This window comes from Camelus dromedarius, chromosome 16 (assembly GCF_036321535.1).
Source record: "Camelus dromedarius isolate mCamDro1 chromosome 16, mCamDro1.pat, whole genome shotgun sequence".
Lineage (NCBI taxonomy): Eukaryota > Metazoa > Chordata > Mammalia > Artiodactyla > Camelidae > Camelus > Camelus dromedarius.
The window spans coordinates 52,192,731-52,218,667 of NC_087451.1; the positions used below are offsets into that span (position 1 = coordinate 52,192,731).

Sequence of the window (25,937 nt, forward strand, 5' to 3'; positions counted from 1 at the left end):
ATAAATAAATGATTAACTAAGTAACTTACAAATACCGGAGGGCTAGCAAGCCTTTAAATGAATCCTTATGTAACTCAGTCAAAGAATTATCTCTGAGAATCCTGAAAAATGAAAAGGTTATTTTTGGATCAAAATGCAAAACAACTACAATTATTTACTACATAGGACTAACTCCTACATGCAGGGGAAACCTGGGTAATGGTACCACCCAAATACCCTAATTCTTATTCAATTTAGAGATGGTGATCTCTGCTTTGTTTTCATTTAATCATTTCTTCTCATGTCTTCCTTTGTGTCCATCTCTCTCCATCACACACACACACACGTGCACACACATGCACACTCCTATCCACCCTTCCTCACATCATATATTTAATGCCTACTCTTCAGATCACAAGTCCTTGGTTAGAACCCAGTGCTGGGTAGCACTAATGTTGCAGAGCTGCCATTCTTTTCGCTTTTCCCAAACCATATCTGGAAGTCCCAGACAGAACTACATTAGGGCTGCAAATGAAGCCATTTGATTTTTCCTCCCATTGAAAATTTTTTTTGAAAATTAAAATGTGCATAGAATATACATAATTGTTCACTTTAACAATTAGAAAAGAAATCCCCATGTAACACCATTCACGTCAAGAGAGAAAACCGTCAGCATCCCGGCAGCCCCCGCTGTGCTCCTTTCCAGTTACAACCCTCTCCCTAGAGGGAACCACTATCCTGACTTTAATACTGATTTCCTTGCTCTTTAAATGTAGTTTTGCCTTTTATACATCAGCTGCAACCAACATAATTTAATTTTGCTTCTTGAACTTTATGTAAGTGGAATCATATATGTATTCTCTACATTCTTTCATTCAACAATACTTTGTAAATTTATTTTTGCATGTAGCATGTAGTGTTGCATGTCTAGCTACATGTGGCTACCGAATACCTGAGAGTGGCTAATGTGACTAAGGAGTTGAATTCTAATTAATTTAAATTACTTTTAAAATTGAAATTTAAAAACTGATAGTGTAATTATTGGAAAATGTTAAGTATGTTTGCAACAATTTCAGTATGTGATACAACTTTTCAATTGTAAATCTTATGAAATCTAAATACACATAAAATTTAGCAACCAAATTGAGATTTCCAAGAGTTAGCATGGACAAAAACTATGTAGGCTCTCTCATTAATTTTTATACTGATTACATGTAGATATGACAATACTTTGGATATTTTTGAAGACTTAATACAAAAACATGATAGATATCTTATCAACAACGTATATAATGTTTACATGTTGAAATGATAGTATTTGTGATATAAGGGTTAACTAAATATATTAATATTTATTTCATCTGTTTCTTGTTACTTTTAAGTGGCTACCAGAAGCTGTAAGGTGACTTCTGTGGCTGGCATCACGTTTCTGATGGAGTGCATGACTTCCAAGTGTGGGACTAACCGCACTCTATTGACTCAACTACTGGTGGATACTGAGATTTTCTAGTCTTTACTTACTAAAAACAATGCTGCTTTGAACAGTCTTGTATTTGTATCCTGATACATATTTGCCTGAGTTTCTCTAGGAGGTAACAGGGATACAAAATTGTACTTCTAAGAAGTTGTGCTATTTCAAGTTGGCAGACTGAAACATGTCAAGCCTCTACTCCTTCAACTTCCACCAAAATCCCTAAGAATGATAGAAAAGATATAATTTTAAAACTACAACCTTAGCTCAAAGCAAGCAGCTCTACAAATGCTCCCCGACCAGAAATGTCCTGTAGCTGCCTACAGGGTGATTATTTGGGATGGTGTGGTAGGAGCAACCTGCAGCACATCAACCCCGCATCTTTGCTCCTTGATCCAGGCAGCAAAAAAAAAAAAAAAAAAAAAGATTCTTCCTCTAGGTTGGAGCAACTAGTGTTAGAAAAAGGGCAAAGTCCCAGAACGCTGGAGGAAGGCCATGCACTCCCTCACTAGCCAGCAGAAGGCTCCTTCCACTTCTTGCCTACTCTCAGGAGAACCCATTGAGAGTAACCAGCCTCAGCAGCTCACTTCACTTCTCCCATAAAGCTGGAACACAGAAGCAGCAGAATCTCAACTACAAAGATAAACTGTACTCAGAAATGACCAATGGGACAAAGTCAACTCTACTAAGGACAGAAAACAAAAACAAACATAAGAGCTTATAGCCCACTCATCAGAGTTAACACAAGAGGACTTTAGAACAGCATAATTAGTATCCCCAGGCAGATGTAAACAGACAGTGCATCCGTTGCAAAGAATCAACTCAAGAATATATGAACGAAAAGTTCACATTAATTAAAAACAAACAAACAAAAAAAACTCAGTACATGAGCAGCAGAAATGACAGTTAAAGAACAAATTAGAAAACTGAGAGATCCAGCCAATGACCTCTCCAGAAGGCAGAATGAAGGGGGCAGGAAGGATTCACACTCACGCCTGCCTCCTGGGTCTGCCCGAGGACTGCTAAGGCCTTTGCTCTGCCTAGTCTCACAACAAAGACTAGGAACACGCTGCGGGAGAGAGGAGGTGCTATTTTGCACCAGTTTCTTTTCTTTTTTCTTGTTTTGCACCTGTTTCTTGAACCTGCTAAGGAGGAAGGCCCATAACCAGTGCCTCCAAGAGTTGGAGGGAGGGAGTGGTAGACAGCCAGCACACAAGAAACTCTGTGAGATGGTAAAGGTAACTTTCTCTTGTCTCAAAGAATCCCCTTCCTGGCAGGAAGTATTAACAGTTGTACATCCTTCAGTAGCCTTGGGGATCTGAGCACATGCTATGTTGCCCTGTGAAACTATTTCCACTAAGTTCTGCATTTAAAATGTTCTGTTTTTCTCTCACAGTGTCTTTTGGTCACATTTATATTAATACCACCTCATACCTTAATTCCACCTCATAGATTATTCACTTACAGCTTATGAGAATTAACATGTTACTATCTGGAAACTGTGTGGCTGAAATCAAGGGCAGTTCTGTTACAAGATGGCTCATATTATACAGGATATAGTTCCACACATTTTCAAAAGACCATTAAAACAAAAACACAAAAAACTTAAATTCCCACAAAGAACTCTTGGAGCCCTGTGAATGCTTCAAAGACCCTGACCTCCATTTGAAACTGACCACGTTAGAAGGAACAGCAGAGATGGTCAGAAGATATGTGAAGGGGGAGTGGTCAACAGGTGGTGCTATGGCTGTTTTCTCACCTCTATTAAGTGGTTAAGTTTCATATTTCCATGGAAATGATCCAAAAAGAAAAAAAAAATCAGTACATCCAATGTCATTTATAGTAACTCTTTTCATAACTTAAAAAGTTGGAAAAAACTCTACTTCCCTACATCACGTAACAAAACTGTATGTGAACACCACAGATGACATACAAAGGTCATAGGGAACAATGATACATGAAAAAAATCAAGACAAAAATGAAACTCACATATACTAATTATAACTTTAAACACCGACAAGGATTCATAAGCCAGCAGAGACAGGGCTGACCCTCAGCTGTTGATGGCAGTGTCTTCTGATTGGCTGATGCCCATGTCAGACTGGCTAGAGTCTGAGTATCATAGAAGGACGGGGAGTAACCAAAGAGTATGTCTTTAAAATTAATGGTTTCTTTGTATCAAGCTGTTTGGATGACAGGATAGTAAAATTTTTAAAAAGAACAATACATTCCACCTAGAAGTAAAGTTTAGAGGATGGGTCAGTCACCAAAAAATTACCCCAAAAAGGAGCTTCAAATAAGCAACTAACTGAAATAAAATATACTGATCTCATTTAAACTAAACAAAAAATTTTAAATTATAGGGAATCGGAGTTAAAGCCAGATCTAAAACTTCCTCACACCAGGAAAATACCAAAACCAGGCACGAACTAACATTTAAGAAACATCCATGTTTAACTTCTGACCAGGGTTCTGGTCTAAGGCAACCTTCTGAATTTCACATTTATTCTTGATATCATATTTTTGACAATTATCCTTATCTCTACCTCTGTAACTTCTAGGAAACTGAGGGGGCTCAGGGTTTGTTTGTTTGACTTAACATATAATGCAAACAGTAGGCCATTCTGAAAGTGATTTACTCTCCTTCCTCTGCTTTCTTTCTCTCCAAAGCACACATCAGTACTTGATATTATATCTATCTATTATATTTATATATTTATTTTTATGTATTTTTAACCCCCTGAGAACTGTGCTATTTGGTCGCTTGTTCTTGGGCCTGTATCCCTGGCATGTAAATCAGTCCCTGGAACACAGTGGATCCTCCATAAATATTTGTTGGATGAATTCGGAAAGCGACAGTTTCTATCAGATACTGTTATTCAGAACAAATCCTCCATTTATTATCTACTTATAAGTATAGCATTACAGAAATGTCTTTCTTTGCCTGTACATTTATGACTCAATCTTTTGAGACAAGAATCCTTTGAGAATTTTGTAAAAGCAATGGCCCTTTTCCCTAGAAAACTGCACTTTCTTCAATACATGCAAAAATGTGCATGCAACTTCCATTTGTGGATCATCCTTTTAGGGCAGAGGTCTGAGAACAGAGTGGACTGAATTCAGAGGCCCAAACTTGGAAGGGAAAAAAAATTACATCTCCATTTTCCCAAATATCTAACTAAAATTAGCAATTCCTTCCATATGAGCCCAGGCAACAAACCATAGATCAGCAGTACAGCTAACTTGGTTCCCAACAGAAGTCACAGATCATCCCATATCATGTTTGTTGCAGCTATCTCAAAGTATCATTTATTCTCACCACTATCTTGGAATTATAATAGTTATTAGACTTACCATTATTCTTGTTATTTAATGTGTTGAGAAGCATATTTATTACTGTATCACTAATTTAAAAAATATTCTGAAAATGATTTCAATGTAACTGGTTTCCTTTGTTTTTCTATATATATTAATTTATTTTACATTTAATAACATTATCCTAAGAACATAAGCTTCTGCAGATCACCAAAGAGATATATGTGGTGGGGGTGGGAGATTAAGAAATCCTGCCCTCGGGAACCACTGACCCGAAGTTAGGAACTTCTGCTTATAAGGTACAAAACTCAAGTTGACTTAGAAATCTTCAAACCTTACCACACTCATAGTTTATCAACTCTGAAACACATGCTTTATAAAAATTAGTTTAATTTATTTTCTTAATATGTAATATATATTCACATGGCTCAAAATTCCAAAGGTATATATATAGTACATGATCTAAAGTTTTCCCCTTACCTCTGTCCCTCAGTCTACCATTCCCTTTTCCTCCCCAGAGAAAACTAATATTATCTATTTCTTGTGCCAAGTGACTTTCATTTTTCTAACAAGCTTGGGAAATAAAATCTCTAAGTTAAATACTATCATGAGAAATATAAACCACGTATAGTATTTAAGAAATCTGTAAACTAAAAAAGACTGCCTGGATCTACCATTTTTTCTTATCAGTAACGTATCAGATTAAGGGGGCATCTCTTTAAGGGTAGTCAAAATCCCTACTTTTAGATTACTATGACTGTTACGTCTTCTATTATTAATTTGGGAGTCATATTTATGATTTGTCTATTCTAGTTGAACAAATAATACAAACTGCCATGAAAAATGCCAGTTAATTGCTTTGAATGTAATTTTTCCCCTAAAATCACTTATGTTATCTAATCTGACTTACATACAAATCAATTAAAAAACAAAACAGATAAATGGGTAAAGGACAGACAATTCAGAGATGAAATACAAATGTTCAACAAACATATAAAGATATTTAAATTCACAGGTACTCAGAAAAATTCAAATTCAAATGGAACCCCTTTTATTCACCCTTCAGATCAGCCAAAAACATGGAGAATATCCAGCAGTGGAAGGCTGTGGGGAAACAAAGGCTGTCAGGGAGTGCTGACTGGAGTGTAAACTGGCACGACCTGTTTGAGGGCAATTAAAAGTTTATATCTACATAGTCTTGACCCCAAGGATCCCATTTCTAGGTATCTATTCTACAGAAATACCTGACAGGCTCACAAAGATGCACGTACAAGGATGTTCATTGCAGCAATGTTTGTAACAAGAAAACTGGACATAATCTAAACTCCTTTCAATAGGGGTATTATTAAACTGATACGTCCATACTATGGAATATCATGCAGGAGTTTAAATGAACGCGACAACCCTCTACATACTGGGAAGGAAAGAAATCTAAGACGTACCGTGAAGTTAAAGAATCAAGTTGCAGGTTGTTATCATTTATGTAAAAAAGGATAAGAAAGTCACACAACGAACTTATTTTGTTATCTGTAAATATGTATGTAGACAAATACATGGAAAAGATTCTGGAAGGACTGTTTTACTAAACTCAAAATTGTGTGGGTGGGGGATTAAGGCACAAGGAGGGTTTTCACTATACCTGTTATTTCATTTTTTTTTTTTATTGAGAATATAATCATGTATTACTTGTATAATGGAAAATAAGTTTAAATTGGTTCTTGCTTATCTGAATGAGGGCCTACCAAGTTGCGTTTTTAAATAAACATAGAATTTCAGTCAATAGGTTGGTTTGTAATATGAACGGAGAAATATCTTTTAACACAGCTGTTGACCTCGGAATTCTGGACCAAGAAGAATCTGACAAGGCAGTTAGTGTTTTGTATGCATATTTAGAGAGAATATACTCACAGTTTCTCAGTCCACCGGTAAGGCTTCCAAGCATTTTCATCAATGTAAGAAATAGAGTTTCCTTGGAAATCTCTGTGAAGAAACACAGTTCATAACCTTAAATAAGTAGGAAGAGAATGAGGAGAGTAAGTGAAAGAATCATGGCAACCTTGTGGGGAATACTCAAATGCAGAAAAGACCAGCTTTCTAACTCCCACAGCTTCTCAGCTTCTCAGCTTCTCAGCTTCCCAGTGGGCACAATTCATAAACATATAATGTGAGGCCACTGGCAAGCAATGTGGCATCTCCTCAGAACCTAAACTTCCCATCTGTCCAATTTCTTGGATATATATTGCCAATTATTTTGAATGTAAGTTTTTTTTCTCCCCAAATCACTTACATGTCTAAAATGACCCCTACAAATCAATGATAAAAATGGCAAAAATGTATCATTATCAGCAAATCAAGAAACCTTATGCCAGGTAACACCAAAGCTTTGGCTCAGTGCCCTCTAACTCTCTCCAGGTATTGGAAGGATAAGGACAGTTAGAAATTAGAGATTAAAATGCAAATACCTCTTAGACATATTGCATAAGGAAAAGCACAGATCACTGAACAAGGAGTAAAGTTATTACCTCATTAGGGGAAAGAATGCAAAGGAAAGAGCCTGGAAGGAAGGACACACATCAAAACAGTAACATAGTTATCTTATGGGTGGGAGGGAGGGTGGGGAGAGAATTTCACATTTTAGCCTGTATATACTTCTATGACACTTTCTTTTACACAGTGAGAATGTACCCATGAATTACACATGTTTAAAAGAAGCTGTTAAATGCCTGAGGTTCAGTATCAACCACTGACTGTGGATGACTTTGAACCTTTACCTTTAGCTTTGTCCTCTTCCCTCAGCAACGACGATTTAGTTTATATGCACATTTTTCAGGGGGATCAGACAGATACCTGTCTGTCCACCTGCCTACGGGACATTTCCACTCAAACAGAAGCCTTCTGGTTGCTTTATGTTCATCAATAAAACTGAACTCATCTCCCTCAAACTGGCTCTCCTTCCCAACTGTATGTCCACCTGTTGTACCACCATCCTTCTCCTCATCAACATATTTGATTTTTCTCTTTCCTGTACACCTCATCCCCCGACTCTAGGCAGTTACTAAACCTTGTTGGTTTCCCTTTGTCGTGCTCTCAGGATCTCCCTTCTACTACTGTCACAACCACGCTAATCCAGCCCGTTCTCGCTTTCCTCCTAGGTTTTGCTACAGCATTCTGTTTGGTCTCCCTGAATCCAACCTTCCTCTCTAGATCACACTACATATGGAATCTAAAATAAGCTTCTTCTTTTCATCATTTCTCTCTTTGCCTTGAAAACTTTCAATGGCTCCCCGTATCTTACAGCATATTTTTCAAACCCCCATTTGTGACAGTCAAGGTTTTTCATAAGCATATCTTTCATTGCTGCCTAACCCCATTCTTCACAGCTAGACTGATCTCTTAAATCCTGATGATTCCTGCAGCCACGCCTTTCCCTAGACTGTACTCCCTAGTTTTACTCTAACAAATCACAGCCAGTCTTAAAGTTCCAGTGAAAGTTTTAGCTTATCCATACAATTTCCCCTGACCTCCACACCCCAGTGATTCCAGGTTCTGGTTAATTACAGCACCTCTCTGTATCTTTTAATACTCAATTACACATCACCTCCCTTTTAAGGCATATTCCCTTTCTTCCCACCTATCACTGTCATGTTCTGGAGACAATGCCATACTTCTGTGGCTCCCCCAGTACTTAGCCTTGGGATGGGCATAAGATGGGTGCTATACAAAGAAATCCAGGGGGCAAAGATGAGTTCTCGATATAACTGAGGGATCGAATAATAAATATGGCTAACACTCAGATATATGCTAGGCACTGATGTAAAAGCTTTACATGTATTAACTCATCTAAATCTCACAATAATCCCATGAGATGGTGACTATGATAATCCCCATTTTCCAGATGAGGAAACTGAGTCACAAAGCTAATAAATGGCAGACCTGGATTCAAACCCAGGTAGTCTGACTCCAGAATCTCTACTCTTAACCACTTTTTTGTATTACCACCAATGAGATGGGGAGAGGGACGTGTTGCTGTAACGAGGATGGAGCAAAAATGGGAGAAAATAAGATGTTAAGAAATTAAATAATGAAGTCAAAAATGGAGAAGGAAAAAGAATAAGGGCAGTTATAAGTAAAAGACTGGAGAAGAAAGAATGATAGTAAGAAGGCAAATGAAGATAAGAAATCACTTATAAGACAAACAAAAGGTAAAAACAGTCAGTCAACGTGAGCTGGAGAGATGAGGAAGACCCAGGAAGACCTCAAAGAAAGGCTGCCAGGTCAGGCAGGATGCAGAGAAAAAAACGAGGAAAAGCAATTCTTACAGGACAGTCAAGGTGCCATTGTAGCTGTTGGGCTTTGGCATGGGCACTCTGCGAAGCCTCTCCTTTGGGCTGAGACCAACGCAGGACAAGGTCTCATTACTGCAGATGCAGAGCTCACAGATGTTCACAACTGTAGAAGCGCTCTGTTCCGGTTGCTCCTTTTCTGAGGTGTATGTTATAGAAGGCACCACCAAAGGCTCCGTTGAAGTAGGTGTCTTCGGTGACCCTGGGTGCCGAGTTATGGTAACGTCCTGGTCTACAGGTGGAACTGTGACTCGAGTCAGGTCTGGGTGTGCAAGTGCCACCTCAGGAGAAGGAGCTGTAGTCTTCTGGAGGACTGTAGAATGTCCAGCCTCTGTAGCAGGTTCTGGAGTTATGGTGATCTCCAGGTCTATATGATGAGGTGTGACGCTGGGCGGTGCTGGGTGTTGACCTTGACCCTTACTTGGAGTTGGAACGGTCACCTCCTGATGGGGTGGATATTGAGAGACAACCTCCTTAGGTGGCTCAGGAGGCTGCGTTGGGGTCTCCTGCCTTGTTTGAGAAAGTTCAGTGTTCACACTGGATGCTCCAGTTACAGTAACTTCCAGGTCCACAGTGTGAACTGAGACTGGAGTGACACTTGAAGGGGCAAGTGTCATCTCAGAGTGTTTTGAAGGGGGAGATGTGGAATGTTCAGCCTCCGTAGTAGGTTCTGAAGTTATAGTAAGCCCCAGGTCCAAAGGTTTATCAGTGACACCGGGCGAGTTGGAATGCTGAGCTTGATTCTGTCCTGGTGTTCCAACTGTCATCTCAACCTCTTTAGGTGGCTCTGGAGGCTGAGCTGGGGCCTCCTCCGGGACCAAAGAAAGCCCCGGCCCCTTGAGGTGATCTGGAGTCTGAGCTGCGGTCTCTTGTTGGCCTAGAGAAGATTCAGCCTTCCCAGGGGGCTCCGTAGACAGAGAAAGAGGCTTGGACTGGATTGGAGAAAACTCAGCCTGTTCGGGGGAAACGGGAAAATGAGCAGAGCCCTCTTGCTGCTCTGAAGAACTTTCAGCCTCCTTAGCAGGCTCTGGAGTGATGACAACTGCGAGATCCAGGGGTTTACCTGTGGTACCAGGCATCACTGGACGCTGAGCTTCTCCTGGACCCGCAGATGAGAACGTCACCTCATTATGGATTGGAGGCTGAGCTGTGGCAGCTGTAGAGGTCTCTGGAGGCTGAGTTGGAGGCTCAAGCTGGACTGGAGAAGGTTCACCACTTCCCGAGGGGGCTGGAGGCTGATCCGGAGCCTCCTGCTGGACTAATAATGGTTCCAGTTGCTCAGGGGACCCTGCAGACTGAGCTGAGGCCTCTTGTTGGGGCGGAGAGGTTTCAGATTCACTTGTGGGCCCTGGAGTTATGGTGAGTGCAAGGTCCACAGGTTTAACAGTGACACTGGGCCTCTGCAGAGACTGAGCTTGATCCTGGCCTGGAGGAGAAGCTGCTGTCACATCATGCTCTTGAGGATGAGCTGGAGAGGGTTCGGCCTCAGCAGGAGACTCTGGATGCTGAGCTGTGCTTTCCAGCTGGGTTGCAGAAGGCTCTATCTCTGCTGGAGACTGAGCTGGGCTCTCCTGCTGGGTGGCTGGTTTCACCACCTCAGGATGCTCTGTGGGCTGAGCTGGGCTCTCCTGCTGGTTTGAAAAGGGTACAACTTCCTCATTAGGCTCATAAGGCTGAGCCAGTTGTCCCTCTCCACCCGGAGAAGGCTCAGCTTCCTCAGGAGGCTCTGGAGGCGGACCTGTGGCATCCTGCAGGGTTGGAGAAGGTTCTGCCTCCACAGAATACTCAAGAGGCTGAGGCAGGGCCTCCTGCTGGGCTGTGGTAAACTCGCCTTCCTTAGCAGGCTCTGGAGTGACCGTAAGTTCCAAATCCACCGGTTTAAGTGTAACACTGGATGGGTTGGAGTGAGCTGGATACTTACTTCCAGGTTGAGCTGCTGCCTCATCACTTGCTGGAAACTGAGGTACATTCTCACCAGGGAACCCTGGAACTTGCGATGGGGACTCTTGGTGGAGTAGGGCAGATTCATACTCAGGGCTCTCTGGAGGCTGAGACAGAGCTTCCTCCTGGGCTGGAGGAGGTTCCACCTCCTCAGGGCTCTCTGGAGGCTGAGACAGAGCTTCCTCCTGGACTGGAGGAGGTTCCACCTCCTCAGGGCTCTCTAGAAGCTGAGACGGAGCTTCCTCCTGGACTGGAGGAGGTTCTACCTCCTCAGGGCTCTCTGGAGGCTGAGAAGGGACCTCCTGCTGAACTGGAGAAGTTTCAACCACATTAGTGACCTCTGGAGTTATAGTAAGTGCCAGATCCACAGGGTTAACAGTGACACCGTGCAGGTTTGATTGCTGAGCTTCATTCTGGTTGGGAACATTTACCTTATGATGTCTTAATGGCTCAACTAAAACCTCCTGAAGTCCTCCCTCCGCCTGAGGGACTGAAGTGCCTACCTCCTCAGGGGCCTCTGAAGGCTGGGACAGAGCCCCCTGCTGAAGTGGAGGTAGTTCTATCTCTTCAGTGGTCTCTGGACGCTGAGCCTGGGCCTCTGCCTGAGACAGAAAAGATTCACCCTTCTCAGGGGTCTGCAAATTTTGAGCAGGAGCCTCTTGCTGGAGTGAAGAGTCAACCTCCTCAGTGAGCTCTGGATGATGAGTCTGGGCCTCCTGCAGGGATGAGGGAATTTCAGCCTCCTCAAAGGGCTCTGGAGGCTGATCTGGGCTTCCCAGAAGATCCAAAAGTAGGTTCTCCTCAGGATTAATGACATCCATACTGGAATCCAAATAACCATTCTGTAACTGTTTGTCTAGATCCTGAGGTTTTTTCCCCACATGGCCTGTAGTTCCAATAACAATTTTCGCAAGTCGTCGATGCTGAACTAAATCTTTCTTCAGGTTAGGGGGTGAAACAATAAACTCTGTTGGTCTGGAACTCTTACTACCTAGCGGTGGAATAAGTATTTGAAATGACTGGTGATCTTCATCTTGATCCACGTCTGTAGCTTTCACGTTATTACCTTTAGGTCGAGACAGAGCTGGGGCCTGATTCTGATCCCAGTCTAGCACTGGAAACTCCTCTGGGAGCTTTTGATACTGGGTTAGGTGGTCATTCCCATCTTGCTGTGGAACAGCAACATCTTGATACAGCCTTGCAGGCAGCTCTCCATGTGAATCTGTGTCCAGGTATGGAAGCAATGTCTCGGCTAACATCTGCGTGACATAATTAAAGTCCCCCGACTCTGAGTCGGGGGTCAGCTGGACAGAGCCCAGGGACCGTCTCAGGGGCCATCCCTGGACCAGAAGCCAGAGTGGTTGCCAAGCAAAGAGCTGCAGCAACCACAAATACTGGGGAAACATCATCCAAAAACGATTCGGGCACAGCGACACAGGCCAGTAGGGCAATGGCTAGGAACGCTGAACAGACACCGAAGCGAAATGGCAGCCTGGCTACACATGCGCCCCTTCCCTGCCTCATGCCCCACCCTTTAGTGACACCTCCTCTATTAGGTCACAGTGGAGATCTAACCAGAGTGAGGCTTTTCCCCAGGGCCCAAGCCATCCTTCCCCCAGCAAAGGTGACACATACCTCCTGCCTCTCTCCAACCCCAGCCTGGCCCCCCGGCACAATGAGGCAGGATTTGGTTTGCAGACCAGAGTGGCCCTGGACTCCAGCAGTGCAGGGGTGGGGGTGAGGAGGTGCACAGCTTCCCAAGGAAGTCACAGGGCCCGGCCTTCTGGGAAATTCAAAAGTGCTAGTCCAGTTCTGGACATCTGAACTCCTCCTCCTCAAAGCTGACATCTGAGAGACATTCTCTCTCTCCTTGGCCACACTGCTTCCAAGAAAAGTAGCTGACCTACAAAACGAGCATCAGTTAGGGTGGCAGGAGGGGAATACACTTTACAGTTAGTATTCTAAAATGTTGCCATGTCCTCTAAACTCTCAGGATCCATGTCTGATTATAAACTTCACCACTCTATTACTAGGGGTTACCACTGAATCAGTGATGACTTCAAAATTTCTGCAGGAAGGGTGCTGGAGCGGATGAGCAATTCATTCTGGGAAAGAGAGTCAGAAACCAAGCGAACAGCCCTTTACATTAGCGTGGGAAAATTTCCCCATCCCACCTTGTTTCAGCACAGCCATTAGTCTAGAAACAATTACAATGCCCCTTTACAGAGGTCTACCCTGGGTGCACACATGGGGAAGACACCTAGGATGTTAAAGTCAGCATGTTCAGGGGAGGTATAGCTCCATGATTAGTGTGTACCTAGCACACACAAGGTCCTGGATTCAATCCCCAGTATCTCTATTAAAAATAAACAAACAGTGGGGAAAGGGGTGGGAAGGGATAAATTGGGAGTTGGAGATTTATAGCTACTAAGTACTATATAGAAAATAGATAAACAAGTTTATACTGTACAACACAGGGAACTATATTCAGTATCTTCTAGTAACTTATGGTTAAAAAGAATATGAAAACGAATATATGTTATGTTCCTATATGACTGAAGTATTGTGCTGTACACCAGAAACTGACACAACACTGTAAACTGACTATATTTCAATAAAAATATTTTTTTAAGAAATAGAATATAAGCAAATAAATAAAAACCTCATTACCTCCTCCTTCTAGAAAAATAGTCAGCATGTTAAATAATTTTCTTGAAATACTGCAACTAGCACCCAGTTTACTTCCTTCACAGCCCTTATAATCATCTCTTTCATTTTAGTCCTTTTAAATTGTCTGGCACACCCTCTGGCCACTAAACTCCATGGAGAAGGAGTTTCATCTTATTCCCAGTGTCAAGCACATAATGGTTTTTAAATGGAATTGATTCCAAGATTGGCCAATGAGGAATGGGTCTGTTGTTATAATCGGCTTTCTGAAAACTTTAGCATCGATACTGAATCCCTTCCTCTCACATTTCACAAGAAGCTAGATTTCTTAAAGTCCAAACATGGATATGACTGAAGTGCCCCTGATTTAAACTGAATTCAAAATAATTTGATATAAATTGAATTAAAATAATTATCTTGTGCATAAAAAACTTCAAATACTTTTCCAAAATGTAACCATCTTTTCTTTCTCTACTTTCTTCCCTTCATAACAAATTTGGTAATGCTGGGGTGAGTTAAATAATTAGAAATCTAGCTGCAAATTAAGTTCTCAATGACATGAAACACATTTTTACTCCTTAAAAAAAACTTACATGCAGTATATTAATATTTTCTTTTAGAAATTACTTTGACAACTTAATCCCTAATTCAGGGCATCCATATAATTAATTTATAGAAAGGTTTTTCAGCAAAATATTTCACCTAAGATATATATGAGATGCTGAGGTCTGGGTAACAACACAACTTACTTGAAAGGCATTCATACTTATCAAACGCTGCAGCATAATCCCACTTCAGGCCATAGTTACTTGGTTCCTAAATGCCTGGGATTCTGCTTGAGGGGAGTTTGAAAAGGCCTGTGTCTTCTCCTGTGTCCACAACTGTAGAAGCACACTGATGGCCCTCAGTCCTGCTCTCCAAATTTCAAATAAGCGGTCAGAGCCAAGGGTCAGGACTTCAGGAAAAGCCCCAGAAATCCCCTGCCTCAAAAGCAGTTTCAGAGTTTCACATTTCCCTAAGGATGACAGAGCTGAGTGGACAAGCCAAAGTCTTTCAAATCCTGCTGGTTGTTTTGAATTTCGGTGACACTGGCTGTGTGCCCCTCGAGTTTTTATCTCCTCACAATTGGATTAAATCCTGTACTTCCTCTTCAGTCCTAGAATCTGTGATCTCTTCAAAGGGTCTGTGCACCACAGCCATTTTACCGCTTCCTGAAATAGAGTTAACAAGGATAAGTTCAGAAGTTTTCTTGTTCTAAAACTTCCTGTATACAACGGTAGCACCCAATAATTAGACATTCTTTTGATTTCTAAAAGCAGAAAATAAGAGCATTTTCCTAGCAGTTCCCTCATCTGACACTTGTTTTTATCACAACTATTTGTGAAAATGTATATAAGAAGTTCCAACTTTGCTTGGTTCAAAAAACTTTATGATCTTAGAAATAAGAACTGAGAAACAATGACACAGGAAGTAAAAGCTATCAGAAACAAAAATGTTCAATTATAATGTGATTAAATAGTATGGCATTAGGTGGGGGTCAAAGTGAGTTCAAACCTGGGATGGACACCATTGGACTATAACAGATACTTCCTATTAGAAGCAAGGCAAGTGTCTCCTCCTTGGGACCGAAATTCCATCAGATACAATGAACAAAGCTTTGGAGAGAGAGAGAGAGCGAGAGAGAGAAAGAATGAGAGGGAGCACATTTGAACACTACTGGCAGAAACTGGCCCATGTACCTTTTGGACAATAAAACTTCCTTCAAGGCAAACTAGAGTCACAAGGCTTTCCGGTCTAAGGAGTTGTGAGTGCATGTAAGGAATACCTTCAGCATATTAGGAACAAACAAACAACCTGGACATTTAGTTTGGTTCTTAAAGGTTGTTAATCAAAAGTTGACAGCTGATGAAGATTCTGCCTGGTGACCAGGGAAGTCAACCTTCACAGGAAGGACTGCCATGGGTTCTAGGAGAAAACTCAGTACCAGCTGGAAAAACCTTTCTAGGGATCTACATTTGACTTTATCCACTCAAGTCCTTGTATAGGAGGCAAAGGACTGAAAATTTACACAAGAGTTTAAATCTTTAGATGATGATTTTATTGGGATAACTGAAGGCTACAAGAAACTTATTGGAAAGGACTATTTTAGCACAAAACAATTAACCAAAAATGGAAAAAAAAATTTTTTTTCCCTCTTCCTTAGCTTCTTGACAGGCAGTCAGCTCTAAAATTTTAAAGTCAAAGGTTCTGTCAGGCATCGCCTAAGATAAGAACCTATACTGCAAGGCAGAAAAACTCTGCCCAGGGCTTTAGTTGCTTAGCCACGGTGATGACGTATCTGAAGAAAAAAAGGGTTTTAGGAAGAAAGAAAAAAGGAGAAATCCCATCCCCTCACTACCCACCACACTGGAAAACAGACCTTTCTCCAGCCTGTCCAAGGGTTCCTCGGCCATGCCAGCTCCAGGACTCCTGCACTCATAGGATGGCAACACCACCTCTAAAGCACAGAACTCCAGGCTTTGCTTCTGATGTAGTGCCACAACATCTTCACTTTTCCTTTCTTCAAGGTCAAAAAGATCCTGAAGCTGGTAGAATTTTGGTGATGAGTTTTTTTGTTTTTTTGGTTTTTTTAATGGAGGTACTGGGGATTGAACCCAGGACCTCATGCACGCTAAGCACATGCTCTACCACTGAGTTATGCCCGTACCCAGGACTTTGAATTAAAGGCAAGAGTTCAAAATATTTTGTTATTAGAAGTAAAAAGTAAACTCCAGCAAGCCCAGTTAATAGTTGAGGTGTCCTGTTGCTTCAAAATCAAGGAAGACTTGCAAATGAATTACTAGATATGGGCAACTTTTTTATTATATACCATACTAATACTGGAGAAAATTATGAACACCACTACTAAGTCATTGAGATTATTGTTAATTCTACGTGGCAGGTCAATGCTCAGATACTTCCACTTGGAGGTCTCTCATATTCCCCACAATCCAGCTCTAGTCTTCTCTCTCAAATCTACGATTTCAATGTTGAAAGGAGTCTGGTTTAAAAATAAAACAGAGTCTGGTTACAGTTTATCTTTATGATCCTTTTTGATCATCCATTGAATCCAAAGTAGTAATTGGCCAATTTCAGGCATCTGGAGCTGATTAGGGCAAGGGCATTAAGTTGAACTGCCTTATGTCTAGTGCCCAGACGAACCTAAAGACATAAGAGACCTAAAAATATCACAACTTGACACAGAGACTTATTTTGGATACACCTGAGATTTATCAATGCCAATTTCATAAGAGAGGTTATGAAGGTTAAATAGGACCACAGTTTAAGCACTGAGTTCATAGGAAGCCCTAAATAAATGTTATTAGTTTTAAATCAATACTTCCCTGTATCACTTCCAGGGCCCCTGATTAATCAGAAGGTTTCCCTGACGTCTGGTGGTGAAGGTGATGATGAAAGCAACCAAGGAAGTCCTGCAGAAGCCTCTTACAGGCTTGTGGGTAAGCAAAGGAAGTAAATCATTTTAGTCCTGTCATCCTGCAACTCCTGCCTAAGAATATGACCTCAAGAGGAGATACGATGGACCTGCCACTGAAGTAAGACCTGAATCTGTAGCAGCCCTGCTCCCCAAGTTACTAACCCCTGTGAGAAGAAGGAACACACATACCTCTATACATTTCATAAACAACTAAAAGAATTAGCACTCTTTTAGCATCATCTGCATTAGCAAGCTTCTTTGAAAGTGTAAATATCTCGTTAACTCTCTAAGTAACTTACACATTACTGTGGATCTCTTACATTGCTAGTTCTTTCTTATATCTCTATTTTAATTTTAGATAGGATGTAGTATAGAAATATATTCATAAAAATTTAAACACAAATAAAGTCAAAGCATTATTCTTTTTTTTTTTCTTTCATCCAGCCTTCTTGCCCAAAAGATGGGAAGATGCAGTCAACTCCTCCAAAAAAAAGGGCACAGACAAAGAGGTAGATAAGAAAAAACATTACGAGTCTCCGCCCAGGGAAGGCAACAGTGCCAGGTGTCTCCTTGAGGATACTCACAGGATGGTTCTTCCCTCACCAGGGGACCAGTCCTAGGCATCCAATCTCCTGCTCCAACAGCTAGGTGGTAGGAGAACCAGCTTTAGGCTGGGTCCCACCCCTGGCTGGACTCCTGGGGCTGGCCCAGGCTGGGAGTGGGCTTCCTTCTCACTGCCGGTTCCCTGGGGGAAGCGGAACCAGCAGAGGAGCCCCTGCTAGAGGAAGACCATGAAGAGAGAAGGGAGCCACCCTAGCCCTGGTCCCCATCATTCTGTGCTTTCCCCTGATCTAGATCAATCTGACTTGGGCTGACCCTCCCCAACCCACTCCCGCCCATGTCTTCAGAAGGCTGGCCTAGGGGAGCCCCTGTGTGAGACACTGGCCTCAAGACCTCATTCTGTAAGGTGTTGACAAAAGAAAAAGTAGACATCGAGGCAACAGGAGAGGAACAAAGCAGCCAACACTGGAAGGGACTCATGACACTAGGACAATCCCATCCCCTAACACTGGGGCACTGGAGCCCCAAAAGCCTGCTGGGCCCTCCAAAACCGTAACAGCCTATGGAGACCTGGACCTGCCCCTCTCTTCACAAAGACCTTCTCACCAGAGCTGCCTCATCTTCTGCTGGGTGGGGAAGAAGGGGCCCAGGAGACAATGGGGGAACAATCCTTCGGTCCTGCCCTTCCTGAACGCCTCCCCAGGGCACTCCCCTCAGGTTCCTGGGTCTCTCCCTCTCTGTAAAGAACACCACAAACACATCACTCTGTTCTGAGCAGTGCCTCGCTCAGTTCTCAAGACCTGTCCTTAGTCCCACTACTCAAACACAGCCCCTAGCCCCTTCCCCGTCTCTATTCCACACCAGGTCTCACCCTGCTCCTATTCTAATTCACGCTACGAAGCCAGCTACTCTGCACCCCTTGCCTCCAATGGCAACAGACCTGTTCCACCCAGCACCTAAACACCACAGCTGTCCCCAGTTACTCCCCAATCTGCACTCCCATCACTCTGCTACACTCCCACCTGCCACCACTAACCACTTGGCCCAGCGGAGCTCTGTAACTTTCCCCTTTACTCTGCCTCCACCATTCTCTTCCTCATACCCCATCACACTTACTCAGCACTCAGTACCCCAACCCCTTGACCCCTGCAGTCCCAGGGCCCAGGCGCTACTGACCGAACATGCCGAGGCCAGGGGAGGCAGCGTCGGACACGGACACCCGGGACCTGCGGGTTCGGTACATGGTCCAGCACATGGTGGTGGTGGGGACCTGACCAGGGCTCACGCCTCCTCAGCAGCAGTGCCGCCGTTCCGACTGCCGCCGGCTTGTCAGCATCCGCAGCAACAGGCGCGTGGCACCGGGGCTATCGGGGCCGCCCCCTCCCTCTCGCTCCTCCCGCGCGGAGCCAGGCGGAAGCGGCAGGCGGGGCGGGGCGCGGCACGCCTGCGACCCCCTCCGTTCCCTGATCACTGGCTCGCTCCCTCCCTCGCAACTCCTGCGGGTAACGGCTCTGGCCCGGTGCGCCCTGGCTGCCGGCGCTGCCCCGTGCTTTTCCGGGCCCAGGGCCCACAGCTCAGCGCCGAGTTGACCTCTGGCCCCGAGCCGGCAGACGGACCAGCGTGCGTAACTATATGTGGTCCGAGAGCCCCAAGCTGAACCACCGCCGCCTCCCCTACCCCCTCCGCCAAAGCATTATTTTTCATTGATTTGTTTGTGCATCTTTCCTCATCACCAATTTATAATCCCCTGAAGTGCAGGGATCACCTGGCAGCGCGAGGCTTGGGTGGGGAGTCACCTTGCGGGGCCAGGGTCTTGGGAGGGGGAGGAATCACCTGGCCCGGGACTGCCAGTTATTGGGGCAAGGGCGGCTTTCTCCATCCCTCCCCTCCACCCTGACCAGCTCTCCTGCAAGGCCTCAGTCCTGGGTCCAGAGCTCAGCTCCCACAGCAGCAAGGTTTTGTCACTCTGGGTGAGAACCGCAAAAGACACCAACTCCGCCATCCCACTAGTAGTCACTGTGCCTGCGCAAGGAGTGCCCGCGCCTTTTTTTTTTTTTTTTTTTTTAAATGGGTCGCTCGAGAGGGGCTGGGCTAGCTCGGCGGGGGTGGAGCGAGGGCGGTGCTCTGACCGCTCATTCGCCCCTCCAACTCAGGCGGGTCTTGCCTTTAGTTCCCCTCCCGCAGCCCCACAGCCTCGAGGTCTCCCAAGTTTAGTGCTTCTGTTAAGTGTATTTTTAGGGTAGAGTCCAACTGGTGAGTTTACAGGATCAAGTGGTGCAGATGTCTTTATAGAAGCTGGCTTCATTTTCAAACTCCCACGGAAGACTAAAGTACTAGGTAGTTACCACTAACTACCCACGGAACTTTAAAAAGAAGAGAAGCAAGGGGTAGCAACGTCAGGTCATCACGTTGGGATTCCTATTAAAAGGGGCATTTTGATTAATCTGTCTCAGCTCGTCCTTGGTGACTTCCACAAGCTTCTGCCATGTGTTGACTAGCCAGCTTCCGGGTGTGGCCAGAGCAGGGCTCGGTGTTTTCCAGCACGTGTAGCGGGCGTTTCTGGATCTTGAACCTAAGTGGCTCTCTGGGAACCTGGTTGATTTTCCAGACATCCTTGTCTTGAGGCGGGGCTGTCCTCTTCACCTTGGTGTGGTGAATCCACAGGATGATTCCTGCAACCTTGAGAGCTGTTGGGGTGGTTGGGTTGGGACACTTCCAAGTGGGTTTGAGGGGCTCCTTTTTCCAATCTTTTACCCAGACTTGGTCCCCAGGTTTGTATGGGTGTAGCTCTGTTCCCAGTGAGACTGGGATCCTGTCAGTTACCCATCTCTGGACCTCTGGTATGGTCTTTCTGAGGCCCTGTATTTGCTTATGAAGTTTTAAGCTTCCCACTTCCTTAACATTTTCTCCTAGTCTACTCAGGGGAGGGGATCTCCTATACAAGATTTCAAAAGGGGAGAACCCTATCTTGGCTCGTGGGGCACAGCATACCCGCAGGAAGGCCAGGGGCAAAACGTCAGTCCAAGGTAGTTGAGTTTCCTGACTGAATTTTGCCATAATGTGCTTTAGGGCTCGGTTCACGTGCTCTACTGTCCCTGAACTCTGGGGTTTGTAGGCCACATGTAGACTCCAGTGGATGTTCAGTGCTTTTGCCACTTGTTACACTATCTCTACCACAAACGCAGGTCCATTGTCTGACCCTATGGTCAATGGCATCCCGAATCTGGGAGTAATGTCTCTGAGTAAGGCCTTTCTTACCTCTCTTGCCTTTTCAGTCCATGTCAGATATGCTTCTACCCATCCTGAAAAGGTGCAGACAAAATCCAGCAAGTATTTGTGTCCTCTGCTAGGCCCTATTTCTGTGAAATCCACTTCCATATCTGCAAAAGGAGCCTTGCCACAGGGCTGGATTCCCCTTGGCCCATTTGGCCCCTGTTTTGCATTGTTCTGGGCACATACGAGGCAGCGCTGTGAGACTGAGGCACAGAGGGATGGAAGTCGAGCAATCAGACAGTACCACTCCAGCAGGGCCTCTAAGGCAGTCTTTCCCAGATGGTTGAGTCCACATGGCTTAAGGACCACCTGATGGGCTGATTGTTCAAGTATGTATATCTGTTTGTCAGGCATCACCCACCATCCTTCCTTTCCTTTGGTTCCTTCTTCAGTCCTGGTCCATAGGTCTTCCTCTCAGCTGTATCTCGGAGGTGTTGGCAATTTGGGTGCTAGCAGAACCTTCGCGATGGTCCCATAATCTCTGGCGTGGCCCGATTGACTTGCTGCTTCTTGCATAGCCTGGTCTGCTAGTCGGTTTCCTCTGCTTACGGGATCATTTCCCTTTTGGTGTCCTTTGCAGTGGATGACCGACACCTCTGTGGGCTCCCAAACTGCCTCTAACAGTTGTAGTATCTCATCTTTACTTTTGATCTCTTTTCCCCCGGCTGTTAACAGACCCCTTTCTTTATATATGGCATTGTGTATATGCAGGGTAGCGAAGGCATACTTAGAGTCCATGTAAATGTTGACCCGCTTTCCTTTTCCCTTTCACAACGCCTGGATGAGTGCCCATATTTCTGCCCTCTGTGCTAGCCAGCCCTGTGGTAGAGGTTCAGCCTTTATTATCTCGTGTGCCATGGTCACCGCATATCCTGCCCTAAGTTGTCCATCTTGCACGTAGCTACTCCCGTCTGTAAAAAGTTCAAGTTAAGGATTCTGGAGCGGAATATCAGACAGATCAGGCCTGCTTGAGTAAACTTCCTCTATTATCTCCTCACAGTGGTGGTCAGGTGGGCCTTCTCCCTCAGGCAGGAAGGTGGCTGAGTTCAAGGTTTGCACCATCTCCAGGCGGATCCTGGGATTTTCACAAAGGAGCCTTTGGTAATGTGTCATCTTAGTGTTGGTCAGCCACTGATGCCCCTGGCTGTTCATCCGGGCAGTGACTGCATGCAGAAACTATATATTGATAACCTGCCCAAGAGTGAGCTTGTCTGCCTCCTTGAGTAGGGTTACTGTCACAGCCAACGCCCGAAGGCATGGTGGCTATCCTGATGCCACTGGGTCCAAGCGCTTTGATAAATAGGCCACAGGCTGCTGCCATGGCCCTACTGTTTGGGTGAGGACCCCTAGGGCTGTGTGATTCTTTTCATGGATGAACAAGTTGAATTCTCTCATCACATCTGGTAGTTCTAGGGCTGGGGCCCTGGTCAGCAGTCCTTTGATCTCATCAAATGCTTCTTCCTGCTTGGGTCCCCAGTCCAAGGGTTCCTTCCCAGATCCCACGGTGGCATTGTACAGGGGCTTGACTATGTTTGAGAAACCAGGGATCCAGATTTGGCAGAACTCTGCTGCCCCCAGGAATCCTTGGACCTCTTTCTTGGTGCCTGGCTGAGATATAGCACAAATGGCTTGTCTCCGCTCTGGGCCCAAAATCCGATATCCTTCTGAGACAATGAACCCGAGATACCTGACTGTGTTTTTACAGATCTGTGCCTTCTTCCAAGAAACTTTATAGCCAGTGTCCAATAGCAAGGCTAACAGGGCCCAGGTTCCCTTCCAACAGTCTTCTTGACTGGGGCTGGCCAATAACAGGTCTTCCACGTACTGAAGCAGGGTGCAGTTTAGAGCTTCTCCAGGGAAAGCAGTCAAGTTCATAGCCAGTGCTTCCCCAAACAAGGTGGGTGAGTTTTTAAAACCCTGTGGTAGGCGAGTCCAGGTCAACTCAGTTTTCCTGCCCGTGTAGAGGTCCTCCCACTCGAAGGCAAGTATTGGTTGACTGGCCGGTTCCAGCCTGGGGCAGAAGAAAGCATCTTTGAGATCTAGGCAGGTGAACCATTTGACTTGGGCCGGTAGGAGGCTCAGAGGAGTGTATGGATTCAGGACTACCGGATGTATCATGGTCATGGCACTGTTGACTACTCACAAATCCTGCACTGGCCTATAGTCTTTTCCTTCCACCTTTTTGATGGGCAGAAGGGGCATATTCCATGGAGATTGGTACTCTATGAGAATTTCCTTGTTGTGCAAGTGCTGGATGTGCTTCTGAATTTCCAGGCGGGCTTCCCTGGGTGTGGGGTACTGCCGCAACCTCGCCGGGGTTGCACCTGGTCGTAGGTCTATTACCAGCAGTGCATGGTTTCGGGCCAATCCAGGGAGTCCTCCTTCTGCCCAGATGGAAGGGAATTCCTTCAGCAGACAGTCAGTGTTCGTCTGAGTGCTTTCTGTTTGGTATAGGCACTATTCTTCTTCTCGGGGCATGGTCACCATCATAAGCAAAGTGTCTTTCCCTCTCAGAGTCAGATGCATTTGTTTTCCAGGAGAGAATGTTATCTGAGCCCCCAGTTTTTGTAGTAAGTCTCTTCCCAAAAGGGGGATGGGACACTCTGGTAGGTATAGAAATTTATGAGTCACCAGATGTCCTCCCAGCAAAATGGGTGAGTGGCCTGGTCCCCAGTGGCCCCCACAATAGTTGTATTTTTCTCAGTCAAGGAGGCCACAGATTCGGTCACCACCGAATGTTCCACGCCATGTCCACCATAAATGTCATTGGTTGGCCCCCCACCAACATCTCAACCGTTGGCTCCCAGGGGCCCAGGAGTAGAGAGCCCAGTCCCCCCTAGTCTGAGTCCAACCCTGCCAATCCAATGAGGGTACTCAGAGGGGGCTTGGGTCGGTACTTTCCTTCACTGGCCAAGGGCTTTCTCTTCAGAGGATTCTTTGCCTCTCCACGACGAGGACACTCATTTTTCCAGTGACCAACCTCCTTGCAGTATGCGAATTGGTCCTGCCTCAGTTGGGCCCTCACACACAGTCTCCCCCTCTGCGGTGGGGTGGGATGCTGGTTTGGGTCGGGGCTCCCTAGTGCCGCTGCCAACAGGATGCTTTCTGTTTCATCCATCTGTCAGCTTCTTGTTGGGCTTTGTGGTCTCGGTTTATGAAGACCTTGTTGGCCATCTCCAGCAGTTGAATAGAATTCATTCCAGCAAAACCTTCCAGCTTTTGGAGTTTTTGGTGGATGTCAGTGTAAGACTGGGCCACAAAAGCAGCATTGACCATTCGCTGGTTTTCAGGGGCCTCAGGGTCAAATGGGGTATAGATCCGAAAAGCTTCACACAGCCTCTCACAGAAGTCTGTGGGGGACTCATTTGGCTTTTGGATCACTGTGGTGGTCTTGGATACGTTGGTTGGCTTCTTTGCCCTGGCTCGCAACCCATGTAGGAGGGCACTCCAATATTCATGCAGAGCCTCTTATTTGGCTTGGGTGTTAAAGTCTCAGTTTGGTCTCGTTTCAGGGGCCGCATCTTGGGCCCATCTTTCTGTGTCTAGAGTCCCTGCCGGGGCCCGCCCTTGTAGCCACTTTCTGGTTTCTGTCAGGATACACTTTCTTTCTTCATTGTTGAAGAGTGTTAGGAGCAGCTGACGGATGTCATCCCAGGTTGACTGGTGGGTCTGGAAGATAGAGTCTAGGAGGTTAGTCATGGCCTGAGGTTTCTCTGAATAGGGCAGAGTGTGGTGTAGCCAGTTTAAGAGGTCCGTCATACTGAAAGGCTGGTAGTGTAAGATGGAGCGGCCAGGGTGCACAGAACCATCATCGTTTACTTGTTGGGGCCCTTGGGCCTCCCAAAGAGGCATCTGGAGGGCAGCCGCTGGCTGTGTGACTTGCTGGGCCAAGCGGAGTCTCCTCCCTACGGGCTCCTGGCTTGGAACCAGGGGTTGTGACAGTGGGGACACAGACGGAGGTGGACTATCTGGTAGGGGCAGCTGTGGTGGAGCCGTAGGAGCAGAGAGGACATATGTTGGGGGGCATCAATGGCTCTTCTTCAGGGTCCCCCTGAAAGATCGGCTTCATCATATCTTCCTTTTTCACCTTCAGTGTTTGGGCCACGAGAATCCTACACTGTCCTTGACCATTTGCATAGAACTGGACCCATGGAGGCACGGTTTGGGCAATCATCAGCCAAGAGTCAATATATGGGAATTGGCTGGGGTGCCCCGGGGTCCCAGTAATCACTCAGCATACAGCCCGGACAGCTGGCACGTCAAGTGTGCCTTCTGAGGGCCATCCCACTCCAAATGTGGGCCATTCTAGCTCGCACAGTGTGCGCAATTTTCCTGGTGTCAATTTAACTCCATAGTCCCCTGAGAAGCCCTTTTTGAAAATTTTAATCATAAAGTCCAAAACAGTCGGCTTTGACTTTGAGGCACCCATTGTTATCTGACAGATTTTACCGCCTATAGGCGTGGGTCTGCTTTCGGCACCGCAGATGGTGACCCCAGTCTCGCTGTTTCCTCCACTCCTTGAAACAGTGGAGCTCCCCAAAGTCCCACTGCCTCACAGGGCCTAATACCTGCTTGGCTGCAAGTGTTGCCAATGAGTCGGGGTTTCTCCCAGGAAAGAAATCTCTGATGTAGTCTAAGGCTTGGACAAGTTTCAGGGGTCCTCATACAAAACCCTCTCTATAGCCTGAACTGACGAAGAATGGGGCTGAGATGGCAGGCCAGTGAAAAAACGAGTGGACGAAAAAGGGGGCCTCCAAGGAGGGGTGCAGCCAGTCCTGGGGAAGCCTTCCCTGGCTCAGCTCTTGAGGTCTCAGCATCAGACAGAAGGGGCAGTACTGGGGCTGGCTCACTAATCGCCACAAGGTATCTCTGAGGTCCAACGATATGGTCGTGTCCGAAACTTTTTCAAAGA

General features: G+C 45.2%; 1 protein-coding gene across 12 annotated transcripts in view; it reads right to left on the minus strand.

Moving 5' to 3' along the window:
• The window catches only part of LOC105104731 (leucine-rich repeat-containing protein 37A), a 116,407-nt gene that overhangs the window by 65,473 nt on the left and 24,997 nt on the right, over positions 1-25,937 (minus strand). For all 12 annotated transcript variants that reach the window (XR_010384639.1, XR_010384640.1, XR_010384638.1 and 9 more), the window contains exons 4-9: positions 16,136-16,301; positions 14,466-14,927; positions 12,685-12,952; positions 9,085-12,308; positions 6,674-6,745; positions 30-101 (exon numbers count right to left, since the gene is read on the minus strand). Coding sequence is in view for 7 of the 12 variants with exons in the window: in XM_064495936.1 (XP_064352006.1) it covers positions 30-101; positions 6,674-6,745; positions 9,085-12,308; positions 12,685-12,952; positions 14,466-14,476 (3,647 nt within the window). In the remaining 5 variants the exon portion in view is untranslated. The remainder of the gene's footprint in view (positions 1-29; positions 102-6,673; positions 6,746-9,084; positions 12,309-12,684; positions 12,953-14,465; positions 14,928-16,135; positions 16,302-25,937) is intronic.